The sequence below is a fragment of the Jaculus jaculus genome, chromosome 7, assembly GCF_020740685.1.
Source record: "Jaculus jaculus isolate mJacJac1 chromosome 7, mJacJac1.mat.Y.cur, whole genome shotgun sequence".
Lineage (NCBI taxonomy): Eukaryota > Metazoa > Chordata > Mammalia > Rodentia > Dipodidae > Jaculus > Jaculus jaculus.
In genome coordinates, this window is record NC_059108.1 from 146,408,049 (window position 1) to 146,424,848 (window position 16,800).

Sequence of the window (16,800 nt, forward strand, 5' to 3'; positions counted from 1 at the left end):
GTATGATCTTCTTCAAGAAAAAAGAAAGTAGGGACTGCTTCTGAGCCTTAAAGCCATTTGGAGATCACCGTTCCAAAGTCTGGCCCTCTACCTCATAGCCCTGAAGCGCTGGCCTCTCAGTTCCTGTCAATCTGCTCTCCTCTCACCCTTCTTAGTCCCCGTGGCTGCTGCAGACCTGCACCGTCCACACTCACAGTGAGCCAACAACTTCTCCTACAGACCAGGGCCACGTGATGGCCCTTGCTCTGGTCTACCTGGAGCACTGGCTGGAAGGCAGGACTGAAGGGCTGCCCCATGCCAGGCTGCATGCTGCCCGCAGGAAAGAAAGGCAAGCCCACCTGGCTGCAAGGGGACTGCTATAGCTCTGTGGTGCTCCCTGAGGCAGGAGCTAGGGACAAGTGCCGCACATCCTGTGCATATGCCCACCCACCAGCAGATGAGCCTGGCAGTGGCAGCTCACAGGCAGCAATGGCTATCCAAGGAAGCTACTGTGGCATGTGAGCTGGCTCGTGAAGGCCTCTTTCTGAAGCCTGGTGTTGGCTAGCAGCCTTGTGTGGCCTGGGGGACTTCTCACGGGCGTGCTGGCCTCCCCAATGCTGCACAGCCAGTCTTTCAGACAATGATGCTCCGAAGACACGTGGAGCTACTTAGCTTCTCATCAGAAACCAAACCAGCTCAGGAGGAACCGACCTGGAGAGGAGAAACAGCCCACCGGACTCTTGCCTCCAGCCTCCCACTGAGTGGGCGGGTGCCAGCAGCACACTGTCTTGGCAGAGTCTCACATTAGCAGAGTCAAGAGGAGTGCTACGGTCATTTTTGAAACAGAAGCCAAGGCCTGGAATAAGGATAAATCAGACATTTGCCTTCAACTATTTTCCCCGGCATGATTAAGTGGACTGAAAAGGGAAAAAGATCTGTTTGCTCCTTGCCAAAAATGTTGAAGTAAGAATTAGAGGAAAGATTCCTTTCAGGGAAAGTTTTATTATCCTTTGACCTCAAAGACAAAATATCTGAAATAATTTTTATGGGCTGGAGAAATGGCTTAGTGGTTAAAGTGCTGGCCTGCAAAGCCAAAGGACACAGGTTCAATTCCCCAGGACCCATGTAAGCCAGATACACAAGGGGATGCCTAAGTCTGGAGTTTGTTTGCAGTCGCAGAAGGCCCTAGTGTGCCCATTCTCTCTCTCTCTGTCTCTCAAATAAAAATAAAATATTTTTTAAAAAGAAATAACTTTTATTTTGAAAGTAGTACTAAAAACTTTTAATATACTGCCTTAGGTTTTGACAAAGAAGTTTTTTTTTTTTTTTTTTTTCGAGGTAGGGTCTCACTCTGGTCCAGGCTGACCTGGAATTAACTCTGTCATCTCAGGGTGGCCTTGAACTCATGGCAATCCTCCTACCTCTGCCTCCCAAGTGCTGGGATTAAAGGCGTGCGCCACCACGCCTGGCTTTGACAAAGAAGTTTTAAGAACTATCTTTTTCAAAGTTGTTGAGGAAACCACTTGTACCCTGGATGATGAGTCAGAACTGCAAACTGCTAGCTCCTAAATCAGAAATGAGAGAAATCAAGACTGGCTGCACTCAACTCCCTTACCGCTAGCCTGACAACCAGCTCCAGGGTGATGGTGGCAGACACGGTGATCAATCAAACCCATCAGAACAGAAATCCGGAGGCTACCGAGGACTCAACACGAAACTGGACTGCCAACAGGCCTGCATGGCTCAAGGAGCATTGTAGAAGAGGGGACAGAAAGACTTTAACAGCCACACAGTGGGTTTGAGGCATGCCCACCCACCACCTCCCACCACCCCATAGGGACTGATTGAGGCCTCAAGACCCCACAGTGAATGCTATAACACCCCTGATGAGGGCCCCAGGGGCAATGGGAACAGGGACAAGAAAATATAAAAATAAAATATAATTTAAAAGTTTCATATATGACTAAAGAAACAGAGATTAAGTGAGTGTAAGGAGATGAGCTGGAAGAAGGGTGAAGAAAGAAGGAAAAGACATGTGACCTGGAAATGGAAGGAAGAGGGATCGTGGGGAAAGAGAAGAATCACGAGGGGGAAGGGGATAGAGGATAAAAGGGGGAATGAGAACCAACTAAAACAAACTGTATTTGAAAATGCCAAAATGAGTAAGACCAAAGTCTCTCGTCTACAGCCAGAGCGCCCTGAACGTGCCCAATCTCATCGAAACCTCAGTGTGCCAACTGAAAACAGCGTATATGTATATGCATGGATTACAAGATCAGGACATGACTTTCAGAAGCAGAATAGAGGAACTAATACTAACTGACAATTGAATATTAGCATACACATATAATGTGACACATGAATTAACATTTTGGTATAAAATGTATGTTTTTGATGTCGACCAGGCAATAAAGAATGAGTCATCTAAAATAAAGAATGGATCCAGGCATTGTGGCTCATGCCTTTAATCCCAGCACTCAGGAGGCAGAGGTAGGAGGACCACTGAGAGTTCAAGGCCACCCTGAGACTACATAAGAGAATTCCAGATCAGCTTGAGCTACAGTGAGATCCTACCTCGAAAAACCAATAGAAAAAAAAAAATAAATAAATGAAATAAAGAATGGTTGCATTCATAAAATGATTTAGAAACAAAATAAATCATGTTGACAGATCATTTATTTCGCAGCAGAACTCTAGAGTGGTCCTTGGACGTACACTTTCTTCTCGTAAACACTCATTTTCATAGGAGGCACTTCTGACCTATGGGGGGGCAGTGCATGGCGCACACATGCACACACACATGCTCCTGAATCTCGGGAGCGCAGAGCTCCCCCTTCGAGCACCACTCGCCCTCTGACTGCGGCGGAAACTAGCACATGAGTAAGGCAATTGTCTAGCTTCCCTTTGCAATCCATTCTCTAAGTTCGTCTTCTGAAGTTCAAGCTCTCTAGTCCCTCCAGACAGAATACACACCACTGAAGAAAGAAGCAAGAGTGGAAACCCTCACAGCCCCTGCTGTGACCTCCCTGCGCGAAGACTGGGAGGGAAGAGATCCCTCCGGCCTGGCTGTTGCTCGGGGGCATGAGGCCACATGCTGGAGGTCACAGAGGCGGAGCACAGCGCCTTTGGAAGCCCCTGAGACTACGCAGGGAGGCACACAGGACAAACGTCCCGAGGGTCCCACAGGGGCCTGGCCACTGGCACAAATGCACAAGGAGCGTGTGGGATGGGTAGAGGGAGGCTGGGCTTTAGGAAAGGCATGGTGGTTTGGAATTCTGAAGGAAACTGAAGCCCTGTGAGTAAAGAGATCTAGGATGCTTAAGGGCATGGGCTGAAGGGCAGCTATTTGCTTTTGGCCAGGAAGACAACGGAAGCCACCAGGGAGTTCCTGAGTGACAGGTGGAGCATGCCATAGGCAGCAGAGTGCTGTGGGCATAGAGCAGGGGGCTGGGGCATCTGTGAGAGGAAGAGGAGGGTGTCTTGGATAGAAGGCACTGGAGGTCTATGGCAAACTTCCTAGCTGACAAGGGGCCACAGGCAGGTGTCTGAGAAGTGGTTGTAAGGATAATGCTGTGACGCACTGTGATGAATCACAGGAACATTGGGGAACAGCAGGAGATGGGTCTGTTCCCCAACCGCCCCTTGAAGGTGTCACTATGCCATCCGTCCTGGCTTCCCTGTAACGGCCACTGATCCCAAGTTCTGCACTGTACCTTAAAATTCTTCTGTGATCCAGGAGTTGGGCTTTCAAGGTCAAGGTCAATGAGTTTCTTCAGATCTTCCTCAATGGTTGACTTGGAGGTTGGCTTGGGAGATGCCCGAAGGTCCCTTGTGGAGGCGCGCAGCCGGGTGTGGGCTATCTCATTACCATCGCTCTGGTGACGCCTGAGGAGAAGATAGAAACCCAGTCAGCAAGGTTGGCTCAAGGGCACAGTGGGCTGTGGAGGACGGGAGAGACAACTGGCACACAGCACAGCAGAGAAGAGGGAAATCACTCCTGTTTACATCGAAGGCACTCAGATTAATGCTTGTTACAGAGCAGAGCCAATCTGCGCGCAGAATGAAATCTGATGAATACATTCCTCTTCTAGAGGAAACTATGAGCTCTGCTACAGCAACACCAGACTTCCTCAGAGCCACAGGTGTGACTTCTGAATGCAACCTCCACACAAACAAAAGCTAAGCAGCAGAGAGAACCACTGAATTTTTGCTGTGCTACTATGTGAAAAAGCTCTTCATTCTTTTTTAAACCCCTCTGGCCCTACTGGCCCCGTTAAACAGAAGTCTATGGGACGACTGTGACTGGCAGAATCAAAGGCAGCAATGAGTATGCTCTCAGCACCAGGGTTTCAGTCATTCTGCAGGGTGTCCTTCAGATATCTCTTCCCAAGAAGAGCTGAGATTCTCAGATCCAAATGTTCCACAGTCCATCTTCTTCACTCAATGAAGCAGATAAATTATTTAAGAAAAATTTAGCCGGGTGTGGTGGTGGATGCCTATAATCCCAGCACTCGGGAGGCAGAGGTAAGAGGATCGCTGCGACTTTGAGGCCAGCCTGAGATACATAGTGAATTCCAGGTCAGCCTGAGCCATACTGAGACCCTACCTCGAAAAATCAAAAAGATAAGAAAGGAAAAATTTTAATTAGTATGTTTCAATCTGGCCTGCCTTCCTCTGTGGTAAGGAGCCATCCCAACCATTTTTGCTCTCTGCTATGATAAAAACCAACCACCCAGCAGGAAAAAGAAAAGAACTCTTACTTTCTTGTGTCCATAAATCCCACGGAGTTAATGGTTCCTTCAGGTTTTTTCCATCCAATCAAGTACTTGCTGGTAGCGCCCTGGCGGGGGTAGAAAGTTCTAGGGCCGGAGGAGGAGGAGGAAGATGAGGAGTAGGAAGGTGCGAGCTGAGAGGATGTGGCGGGGTGAAGCTCTTCTTTAGGGGAACTTCTGGCACTGGAGAAAACCACAGGGCTGGCAGAGTGTCGGGAGCTCATGGTACTGCGGAGAGTTAGGACAAAGACAGGGGCACCGTCAGCTACATAAGAGGTGCCCAGGGTCGGGTGATCCCACGTTAAAGAACAGTGACTTTTTCATAAAATATTAAAGGGGATGACTGGCTAGCCTTCTTTGTTTCTTCACTATAATTTAAATGTCTGCTTTCAAAGTGACAAACTGTCAGTGAGGCTTGGTCTGTACTCTTAGTTTAAAAAGTAAAAACTCTGAGGATCACTTTCAAACACACTGGTACCACTGAAGTCCACATGGCTGTCTGTCTTGCCTTCCTCAGAACCCAGGGCCAGGGCAAGGTGGGGAAGGAGACCAAATCAGGTACGACCCTCCTCCACATCTACCACCAAGGGACACACCTGCTGAACTCTCCTTCCCTATGGTGGCTGGCAAAAAGGCCAATTTCAAAACTGGGATGAGAGTTTATGTCAACTACACACAAGTAGGGTTTCCATACTTGCCTTCCGGGGGTCCCTCAGAATCCACTCATGTCTATTTTATGGACCCCACTGAGTTCTGCTTAGGAGTCTCAGGACAGGTGAATTCCACAATAGCATGTTTTCAGCTGCTGAGGTTAAACTGCACAGGTTCATTAAAGCATTCCTCAAAAGCCCTTTCATTTGTCAAAAACTAGTTAGTGGTCCTGGTCTGGGAGTTAGCTCAGCCATGAAAGATGCTTTTATGCAAAGCCTGCTAGCCTGGGCTTGGCTTCTCTATCACCCATGTACAGCTAAATGCACCATGTGGGGCAACTGTCTGGAGTTCATCTGCAGCAGCCAGGGGCCCTGGCATGCCCATTCTCATACACACACACATACACACACATGCACGCACACTCTCTCTCTGCTTGAAAATAAATAAAAGGTAAAAAAGCTCCTAATGGGCCTGATCTGAAAAATAAGGCCTTTAGTTAAGTGTATCATTGCTGATCATGTAGCCTTGACAAAAGTATGACAGTAATGTGGGATGATAGTAAAGAGAAAACAATGAGGAGGCCATGGAAGGCTGAATATGGGAACTCTATATGTGTAACTTTTCTGTAAGTCTGATGCTCTTAGAATAGTTAATAAAACATAGCCCCAGTGGCCCTAACATAATATATATTGGTAAAAATAAATCCTGACATCCCTGCCTCAAAATTTACATAAAGTCAATTCTAGCTGTATTATAATATTAGAATGTGGATCTAAAATTTATTTACTACAACATGGAAGAATATCCTTATGATAAAGACAAATGACTTATAAAATAGGATCATAAAGGAAAATATGAAAACCCTTTAAAATTAAGAACTGTTCATCTAAAGACACAGAAGATATATAAAACATATGTTCCTATAAGACAACTCAGTAGAAACAAAATAGGCAATGATTTGAAAAGCAATTTCAAAACAGGATTATCTAAAAGAGACTATAAATATCAATGCTCACCATCATCAGTTATCAGGAAAATGTGAATTAACCCATGAGGAAATATACACCTACCAGAACAACCAAATTTAAAAAATTTGTGGCATCAAGAACCAGAAAGGAAGTGAAGCAACCAGACCCCTCATGTGCCGCTGGTGAAGTTCTTGCTGAGGTGAGAACACAGCCTCTACTGAGCTGCACACACATAGACCCTATGCCATAGCAGCCACTCTCCTAAGTCGAAAGAAATGCAATGCATGGGCCGGAGAGATGGCTTAGTGGTTAAGGTGTTTGCCTGCAAAGCCAAAGGATCCTGGTTCAACTCTCCAGGACCCATGCAAACCAGATGCACAAAGGAGCACATGTATCTGGAGTTTGCAGTGGCTGGTGGCCCTGGCGTGCCCATTCTTTCTCTCTCTCAAATAAATAAATAAAATATATTAAAAGTGTTTTTAAAAAAGAAAAGAAATGCAATGCACACATACATGTGGCAAAAGATGGTACAAGAACCTGGAAGAAACCAGACTGGAAACAGTCCAAACAGGAAACAGCAGAGAAACAAACTTAGGCGACCTGAAACCCAGTAAGAAACATCACCAATGTGAAAAGACACCAGGGTTACACAGATGGTGCGGTTCCAGTTGTAGAAAGTTTAGAAACAGGCCAAGTGAGTCTGGGTTGCCATTCAGAATGGTGTGTGCTTCGAGGAAGAAGTGCTAATGATTGGGTAAGGATAGAGGTGGAGTGGGGGGGGGGGTGGTCGGGATGCTCTAGCGTCTTCTATCTGTGTGGGGATCACGTGGGGATGTATAGTGCCACCTGTGCCTCCCACCTCATGAATGGTATCCTTCCATGAAAACACGGCTACAGAAAACCCAAAGTCACCATTTAAAAGGAGAAGCCCAGCAGTCTGTTAGGATTAGCCAACAGAACAGGACAAGATGTCATGGGAAGAATGGGGCCAGACCCAAATCCAGTTTGAAAGCTGTGAATACAAATTTGGTCTTTACTTCAGAACAAAGAGAAAAATCTCCTCTATTTTTACAACTAACAAGGAAGAACTGGATTCATAATTTGCAAAATGAAAACAAAAAAAAATGACTAGGGTTGGGAAAATGGCTTAGTGATTAAAGTGTTTGCCTGCGAAGCCTAATGACCCTAGTTCGATTCCTTAGGACCCACAGAAGCCAGATGCACAAGAGGGCACATGCATCTGGAATTTGTTTACAGTGGCTGGAGGCCCTGGTGTGCCCATTCTCTCTCTCTGCCTCTTTCTCTGTCTCTCTGAAATAAATAAAATATATAAAAACAAATGTCTCATTTTAGTATCCCAATTTTTTCCCTAGATATATTTTTTTCTAACTAGGAAAGGTAGAAGCTGCCCTTACAAAATCTCAAAGAGCCCCATACAATTGAAGATAATGCACCCTCATTTTCTGATAACAAATATTCCACATGTTTGCTTTCAAAATTAAGAAAAGGAGGGCTGAAAAGATGGCTCAGCAGTTAAAGATGCTTATTTGCAAAACCTGACTGCCTGGGTTTGATACCCCAATGAGCACGTAAAGCCAGATGCACAGAGAGGCACGCATTCTGGAGTATGCAATGGCAGGAGACCCTGGTGCACTTATACTCTATCTCTCCAAAATAAATAGATACTAAAATTACAAAAAATAATATACCGCAATCCCTTCCATAAGTGCAGTATATTAAATCAGTAATAGAATTCAAGTGTTTGTTGCAGAAGGAGATTAAAAGTATAGGTGAACCAAAGGAGGAAGTGTGGAAAGACAGTCTGGTGTAACAGGAGAGCAGCGATCGAGGCCCAGATGGACGGCAGCACACACTGACGGAGGGAGTGTCTACGGAGAGACTTTGCAGCGCAGGGGCGCGGCCTTGGGTGCGCTGTGAGACAACACGGCAGGTGCCCCCTCCGTGGTACTTAGGAACAAGACAGTCTTCTGTTTGCACATTTTTTTCCTACCTTACACTTACAACAGATGTGACGAAGTCGCAAGCCTCAGCCTAGGTTGGTGTTTGGAGCAGATTTCGCGACATTGGAAGGTGATGATCTAACTTACTGGATGAACATGTGCGTCTTTCAACGGCCTATCACGAACGGCGTCCACGAGGGAGCACAGGGGAGTCTGGGCTCGTGGAGCTGGTCAACATTATTAGCAGGTTAGAAAGAGAGAGCGCCGCCCCTAACCAGAGGGCTCAGCACATGGGGCGGGGTATGAGAACTAACCCTCTCACTCTCATTTCTTTCTGTTTTGCTGTGTGTATGCACACGTGTGCAAATGTGTCTGCCCTGTGCACAGTGTGTGAAGACTGTCAAGTGTGCTCATCAGTCTTCTGCCTTGTTTCCTTAACACAGGGTCTCTCATGGAACCTGGTGCTTGTGTTAGGATTACAGGCATGCATGGCTTTTAAAAATGTGGGTGCTGAGTACTGAACTCGGGCACTACTCCTGTTTGTACAGTGATCACCCTTACCTGCTGAACCATCTTCCCCAGACCCAGAACTCACACTTCTGATGTGTTATCAGAGAATGCTGTGGGCCATGACCCAGACTTTGAAATCTTCAATTCCTAAGGTACATTTAAATTACCGCATTTTACATTCAAGTATCTTGGTAGAATACTGGTTTTAAAAAAACACCTAGGAGCCGGGCGTGGTGGCGCACGCCTTTAATCCCAGCACTCGGGAGGCAGAGGTAGGAGGATCGCCGTGAGTTCGAGGCCACCCTGAGACTCCATAGTGAATTCCAGGTCAGCCTGGGCTAGAGTGAGACCCTACCTCGAAAAACCAAAAAAAAAAAAAAAAAAAACCACCTAGGCCTTTAAAAGACTAACTGTTTGGTCAAAATAGAAATAACTCACCAAGAGAATAGAAAGGAAATTACGTAGTCCATTAATTTACAAATCGTTCTTCCATGTTGTTCACAGCCAAGGCGGCTTTCAGTAATGTATGTATCACACAAGAGAGAAAATTAAAGGAAAGGCTTAAAAATGTCCAGAGGACACAGCAGCATAGACATTATGTGTACTTTTTGGAGTTTTCTGATCTGTGTGACTCGTACTACTACAGTTGTTTTCCCAAGTGGCATTCAGCAAGAATTTGTACAAGGTGTTGGAATTTGCCATATGTACAAGATTACACATGCGTTGAAGGCAGAAATTTATCCTTGTATATCTAGAGATCTCAGGAACACAGTTTATTTCCACCAAAATATTTGTTGTGCCAAGTGTTTCTCCTTAGCAGCTGCTACCACGCAGAGCACGACACACCCAAGTTCTTGATTTCATACGTGTGCCATGTCCCTGTTAAATGCATACCCCGTGAAGGCGGAGGTCTGTCTTGCTCACCACTACGTTGCCCAAGCCCAAACAGCCTATGGGAGTTGTAGGGATTCAACGTATGATGAAAGGAACCACCGCACAAATGGCTATCTGGCAATCCACTTTCAAATATAAGAAATATCATGCATGCACATCACAGATCTTACTTGAATTGCTTAAAACTAGATGTTTCTTTATTCTTATGGTGAGAGGTAATTAACAGCACACGATGCGTCTGCACACAAGTGAACTCTCGTGATCACTGCTGCTTGGGAGGGACCACGGAGCGTGACTACTGGCTGCATCCGTGATGCTGTGATGACGGCGGCTGGAGCTAGCTCTGGTGCATGAATACCAGCGCACTTGTGTTGAGTAAGGTCTGCAACCAGTCAGCTCCGCTCACTGACTGACTAGAGGAGGAACAAAACCAAAACCAAAAGCACACCAAAATTCACTGACGTGTCTTCCTATGGCGGGCCCAAACATCACCTTGGGGCACTTCTCAAACATGCGTGCTTGAGTCCTCACCTGAGAACAGAGTTGGGGAGCCATATGGACATTTGGTGGTTGTCCTGGAAGTGTGCCCCAAATGAAAACTGCTGCGCGCACCCAGTTGACTCATGTGTATTGCTAGGACTTGGTCAGGGTCCTGTTCAGATGTGCTGATTCAGAAGGCAGAGCCACAAACTGTGGTCCCTGCAGGAACTGATGTCAATGCAGGGTCCTGGCCTCATGCTAGATTTTTCTGGAAACCAAGAAATCTGTATTTTGAAACATTTCTGAAGGATTCTGTTTCTTGGGAGTTGAGAAGTATGACATGAGCACACACACATGTCCCATGCTCTACATGGGCACGCCTTCCTTTCCTGTGGTTCCAGCCTGGGCTGGCGGGGGTGGGGCTCCTTCACGCTGGCCACCAACTGGTCTCAGACCACCTTGAGGATGCACAACCACACGCTTCACCAGGGAGTCTCTGAAGGGGCTCAGCTATACTACAGCCCACACTAAGTTGCCAGCTTCTGCTCATGGGGAATTGTATAGCCAAGCTATTCACTATCCTGGAGACTTCTTGTTAACTCATCTTACAGCAGTCTGTCTTACTCAGGGTGTTAAATCCCTTCACAGGGAAATGTATAAGGAGGCCATGTGCCAATAATATGGAACAAAAGAAGAGGGAGTGGATATATTGGAACTGACAAGTACAGTATCTGTTACTTTTCTCACTATACCAAAAGTGAGTTTAACTATAAATGCAGCCAAACCAATCACTGGGAATTCAGTCAGGGTGTGCCTGGATTCCATGTGAACAGACCAGAACTTCAGCTTTATATAAACTATAGAATAGCCCCTCCCTTTCCTAAAAATGTAACGACTTTGGATCCTGTTTGACCATCACAGCAGATGGATTTTTGTAAAGGCAGAAAGGATATACACATGTCATACTGCATACTGAAAAAGGGGGAAAGGGCCCAAGGTAGCTGAGGTTTGGGCCAGTCTGGATTTGTCCAGACTTCTCATCTCCACTGAAACCAGGAAGCAAATGTACCACAACCTACCTGCTCCACATTGCCAATGTGGTGCCACTTCACGGAAGGGGCTTACCGCTCTGCAGAAAGGATGCCACTTAGAGAGTGGGCACCACTTGCACCTGCCTGCTGGCTGTAAAGGGATGGACCACGAGGGATGGGGAAGCTGTTCTGAATGGCTGCACCACCAAAGACCACCCTTCCTGTGTCATAACAGCTGCTGCCCCTGCCTGGGCCGTGCCAGAGGGATCTTGCAGCCATCTACTACACAGGCATGGCACAGGGGCATGGGTTTCAGACAAGGCAGCCCTGCTAAGGATGGCATTTTCAGAAGAGTTTTGAATAAGCAGCAATTAGTCACCTGTCAAATGGCTATGACAAGATCTGGGCAAAGACTGAATGTTGGCCTAATACCAAGGGGAGGGAAACAGATAGGGTTTCCTGTGATTACTTGTACAAATTCGAAGCCTTTGGGTGACAGATAATGGTGAAGATAATGATTACGCAGGACTCCTCCCACTGTGTTTAACACCGGCCAATTCTCTATGACATCCAGTACTGACTCTACATTTTAGGAGGGTTTTGGGAGCCACTAATTCCAAAGTGCCGGGGGAAAACAAACAAGGAAAGCTGGAATGGATGAGCTGGTGCAGAAACGCATGTGCCCTGCAGCAGCTGAACACAAAGACATGCATGGAGTAGCGTGGAAAGAACGCAGCTGGGTGTGTGCAACGGGACAGGCTGCAGGGATCGCCTCGGACCACAAGAAGAGTCATTGAAAATCAGGACCTAACAAGCTACCTGTGCGCATCATCATCGCCTGGGGCAAAGCTGGGACACTGCCATGCCCATGTTTGGCATCTTGAGAACAAACAAGACTGAAGGAAACAAAACAGGAAGCCTGAGAAGAGATCACATGATCAAGGACAAAACAAAAGGCAGTTACAGAGCTGTGAGAGGGACACGCTTGTACACGGAAAGCCAACTACTTAACTGCTTACGGTGGTGATGAAGAGCTTAAAAGAAATGACAGAAACCCCCCCCCCTTTTTTTTTTGCCTTAGAGGACATTTACAGCTTGCAATGATTTGACAGCTTTTTCACTCAACAAACAGTACAGCCAGTTAGTAGGTGGAATTTGTAGACCAGGTCAAGGGCACAAAGCTGGATGGTACCACAAGTGGGGTGTGACACTGGTCGTGGGCTCAAATCTATTTTCTTTCTTCTTTTTTGTTTTCACTCTAGCCCAGGTTGACCGGAAACTCTATAGTCTCAGGTTAGCCTTGAACTCACAGCTATTCTCCTATCTCGGCCTCCTAAGTGCTGAGATAAAAGTTGTGCACCACATCCAACTCAGAAATCTATTTTCTTGAGTTTCTCTCTTCATTTGCCTGGAGGTAAAACATACCGGGCGCACACCTTTTATCCCAGCACTGGGAGGCAGAGGCAGGAGGATCACCGTAAGTTTGAGGCCACCCTGAGACGACATAGAGAATTCCAGGACAGCCTGGCCTACAGTGAAACACTAACTTGAACGTCCCCCCAGCCCCCGCCAAGAAAAAGGTGTGACACAATTTCTTTCCTTTCTTGTAATCACTGATCTATATCCAACAACTGGATTAAAGCAAATGAAACCAGTAAGATGCTTTCATGACCTTAGAAGTCAAAAATCACCTGAATTTATTCTCTCTTAATTGTATATATCAGCTGCACCTAGAGGAATGGGACAAAGTGATGAACAAGATAGAGGACTGTTGGGCTGGGGGAGATGGCTGTGATTAAAGGCACTTGCTTACAAAGCCCGCCGCCTGGGTTTGATTCCCCAGTACCCACATAAAGCTAGATGCAAAGTGACACGTGGGTTTGGAGTGGCTAGAGGCCCTGGCGCTCCTATACTCTTTCTCTCGTTCAAATACACAAAGGAATGGATTTAAGGGTATAGAGGTATTTAAGGGTATAGAGGACTGCTACAGGCAGAGGTGCAGGGACGCTATGGAATTTCTATCGAGAACTTTTTTCTCTTTGAATGTAGCAATGCATAAATTCCTATCCTGTTAGGCTGCTTAAAATGACAAAGAAGGGCCTTGGCACTGTCTGAATTTCTTGCAGTCTGATGACTTCGTGGAATTTGGAAGGTGTGGGCTCAACTAAAGGCTGAGCCACTTTGCAGAACAGGGGCCAGGGAGCTCTGCAGGTTGCAGTGGTGCTTTCAGGGCAGGCTCAGGTCTCAACAGTCCACTTCAAAGTCCCCCACAGAGGCTATACTATTCATTCTCTGTGCTCACTGGAAGCATATGAAAGCCCAGAAAAAACAAACACCTGCCCCCATTGGGTCTCTTAGTCCAGATGACTGGAAGGGAGTTCCCTATGTGATATAAAGCAAAGCACTCTGAATGGTCACTGTATGCAGAGCCACACAGCAAAACTTACCAGTGAGGCAGAGACAAAGTGTTAGAACCAGAAGGCCTCCATCTACGGACTCTGACTGCCATTTCATTATAACTCACTGTTTCCCAACAGTGACCCAACCACCTCTCACAATTATCACATTCCTGTAATGACCCGGACCACCCATCATTTTCCTGGAATGGCCCAAACCATCTGTCTGATTATCACTTCCTTGAAGTGGCCCAACCCCTGAGGCAAGGTGGACACCCAGCAACCAAAGAATTCCAATGACTCACAGCCCCATTAGTGTCCCCTAGTCTGTAAGGAAAGGAGCTTCTGACCTGCCTGTCAGGCCCTTCTCAGGCTTCCCCAGATAAAGTCTGTCTCTGCTGCTGAGTCTCCTCTCTTGTTTCTTTCCCACTTTTTCTAACACAAAGACAACCATAGCTATTAACCAACATTCTGGATTTGGAATTTTAGAGGCTGTGCTTTTAAATTCTGAATTGGCCCACAGTTCTCAGAAAAACAATCTCAAGAGAGAAATGAAGACTACAGGGCCTGCCATCCCAGCTATTTGGGGGTTTGAGGATGGAAAAAGCAAGTTCAAGGCTGTAGTGTGAGCTCAAGGCCAGCTTGGGCAACTAGTAAGACCCTGTCTTGAAATGGAAAGTAAAATTAGGGCTGGAGAGATGGCTTAGCGGTTAAGCGCCCCGTTCGAGGCTCGGTTCCCCAGGTCCCACGTTAGCCAGATGTACAAGGGGGCGCACGCGTCTGGAGTTCGTTTGCAGAGGCTGGAAGCCCTGGCGTGCCCATTCTCTCTCTCTCCCTCTATCTGTCTTTCTCTCTGTGTCTGTCGCTCTCAAATAAGTAAATAAAAAATAAAAAAATAAAAAAATAAAAGAAAAGTAAAATTAGAGCCGGGGTTGGAGTTCAGATGGCGCAGCATGTGGCTAACATATAGGAGGCCCCACGTACAACTTCCAATACTGAAAAGAAGAAAAGGACAAGCAAAATAAAGCAGGCAATCACTTGGTAATAATTGGCAAAATTCGAGACAGAAAGGATGTAGAGAGGGAAATGTTGCATATAAAGGCAATTGGAAAATTTCTACACACAGGAGGGTGCAAAGAACACAGTTTGAACACGGCTGCTCAGAGGCGCACAGGGCTCACGGCGGCAACTCAGGAGTCTGTAGGCGCCGAGTGCTCCTCACTGGCCGGCGTGAGCTACGCGGCAGCCCTGCTTTCCGTGCTCTGACACTCAGCTCTTCTCGCACGAATGGTTCGTTAACCAGAAAACAAGCTCACGCACAAAACTACCTGTATCAGCAACCAGGGGCAGGCATTTCTCTTGATCTCACCTAGCCCCACTAGCGAACGTCAGACCCCAGCACACACACACACTTACCAGGTGACAGAAAGTTCTTCCTTGTGACAGTTCTCTGATTTGCAAAACGTTTATATAGAAATCACTAAAAATGCATGTTATCTACACAAGACCTCAGAGAATACTTTAGTACCAAACCATACATGAAAGTCCAACAGCTCTCTGTAATTACTGACGTGTCCGCACAACAAGCTTTAAGATGCGGTGGGACTTTGTAGAAGAGCTGGAACTCACGGTTTACATATGTGATTCTGAACTGACTTCTTAGCAGGAACCTTGAGTCATCAGGCAAACAGTGGGAACATCAAGGACAAAGCTCATGTCTGCCCAGCAGAGCACTCCGAGCAGCTGCTGATATGCTCCTGTAACATGCTGGGGCCCAAGGTGTTGGTGGGAAACCCTCCTGAACTGGATGGCAGTGAAGTCATGCAGCCATTGCCTAAGATGGTCTCAACTGGTTACAGCCTCTCAGGAGCCTTTAGGAAACAGCAGAAGAGAGTTTTGTGGCAAGCAGAATGGATGGCTAATAGAATGGTGGCAGAACAGACCTTAGAACCAAAGGAAGCCAGGTCAGCATGTCAGTTTGGATGTGAAGTGTCCCCCAAAGCCTGGTAATGGTACACCCACTGATGGACTTATAATATCACGCCATTACTGGGCAGTGACGGAAGTTTCTGGAGCAGAGCCCAATTAGAGGCAGTAGGTTATTGATGGTGTGCCCCCGGGTGCCCCTGTGAAACAGGCAGTCTCTACTCCTGCCACCCGTGATGTTCAGCCTCAACTCGGTCACATGAAATGGACCTAACTGACCGGCACCAAAACCTCTGAAACCATGGAATCTTTCTTCCATTAAGTTGCTGATGTCAAGTACTTTGTCATAGTGACAAATGTCTGCTTGCTAGAGATGAGTGTGTGTGTGTGTATGTATAAGGTAAGGTTCTTTTTAACTTTATATGGCATAGGCTCAAATCTAGTTTCAAGATCAGACATACCAAATGTCTGCAGGATTGGAATACTTCACATAAACTTATAGGGAGTCTTGGATCCCACCCAAAACAGGCTTGTCCACCGCCAAGGCCAAATCCCTACGGAAAAAATTGTGTCCAGCTTCTAAGAATCTATAAATCAGTTATTTTTACCACCCTTGGGCTTACCATATATTTTTTGTTGAGTGATCTGTAAGTAAAATAGCTATTCAAAACTAAATTCACACCTGGATGTGGTGGTTCAGACCTTTAACCTAGCACTGTGGATGGAGGTGGGAGGATCACTGTGAATTTAAGGACAGCCTGGGATATAATGTAAGTTCCAGCTCAGCCTGAGCTAGAGTGAGCCCCTTCTTCAAAAAAAAAATCAAGCCCCCCTAAAACCTAGGTTGCTATGTTTAATGCTTTACAGAAGATCTGTGATATATATGTACTCTAGCAAGCAATACTTTAGATCAATTAATAGACCTTTTCAGTTATATCAAGTTATCAGTAGGCATGGCTTCTCCTGATACTCAAATATAACAATTCTATGTAATTATCAACCTGCATTAATGCAGTTCTCAAGAGGTGCTACACAAAACCCGCACAGTCACCAATAGGGAACCTAGAGGACAAAGAGGGAAGGCCTGCCCAGCCAGAACCATGCTAACGAACTTAGTCATTGTAATTTAGATTTTGTCACTGAGTCCCAGGTACAAGCTCTTTTATGCACTGTCAAGTGATCTCCACATTAATTGCTATTCCTGTCTTCTGAGGACACAAACACTCTAATTT

The 16,800-nt window shown here is 46.3% G+C and overlaps 1 protein-coding gene across 4 annotated transcripts in view; it reads right to left on the bottom strand.

Annotated features, from left to right (window-relative positions):
* The window catches only part of Sipa1l1 (signal induced proliferation associated 1 like 1), a 336,501-nt gene that overhangs the window by 11,793 nt on the left and 307,908 nt on the right, over positions 1-16,800 (bottom strand). For all 4 annotated transcript variants that reach the window (XM_045153765.1, XM_045153762.1, XM_045153763.1 and 1 more), the window contains 2 exons: positions 4,740-4,979; positions 3,693-3,864 (listed from right to left, as the gene is read on the bottom strand). In XM_045153765.1, coding sequence (XP_045009700.1) covers positions 3,693-3,864; positions 4,740-4,979 — 412 coding nt within the window. The remainder of the gene's footprint in view (positions 1-3,692; positions 3,865-4,739; positions 4,980-16,800) is intronic.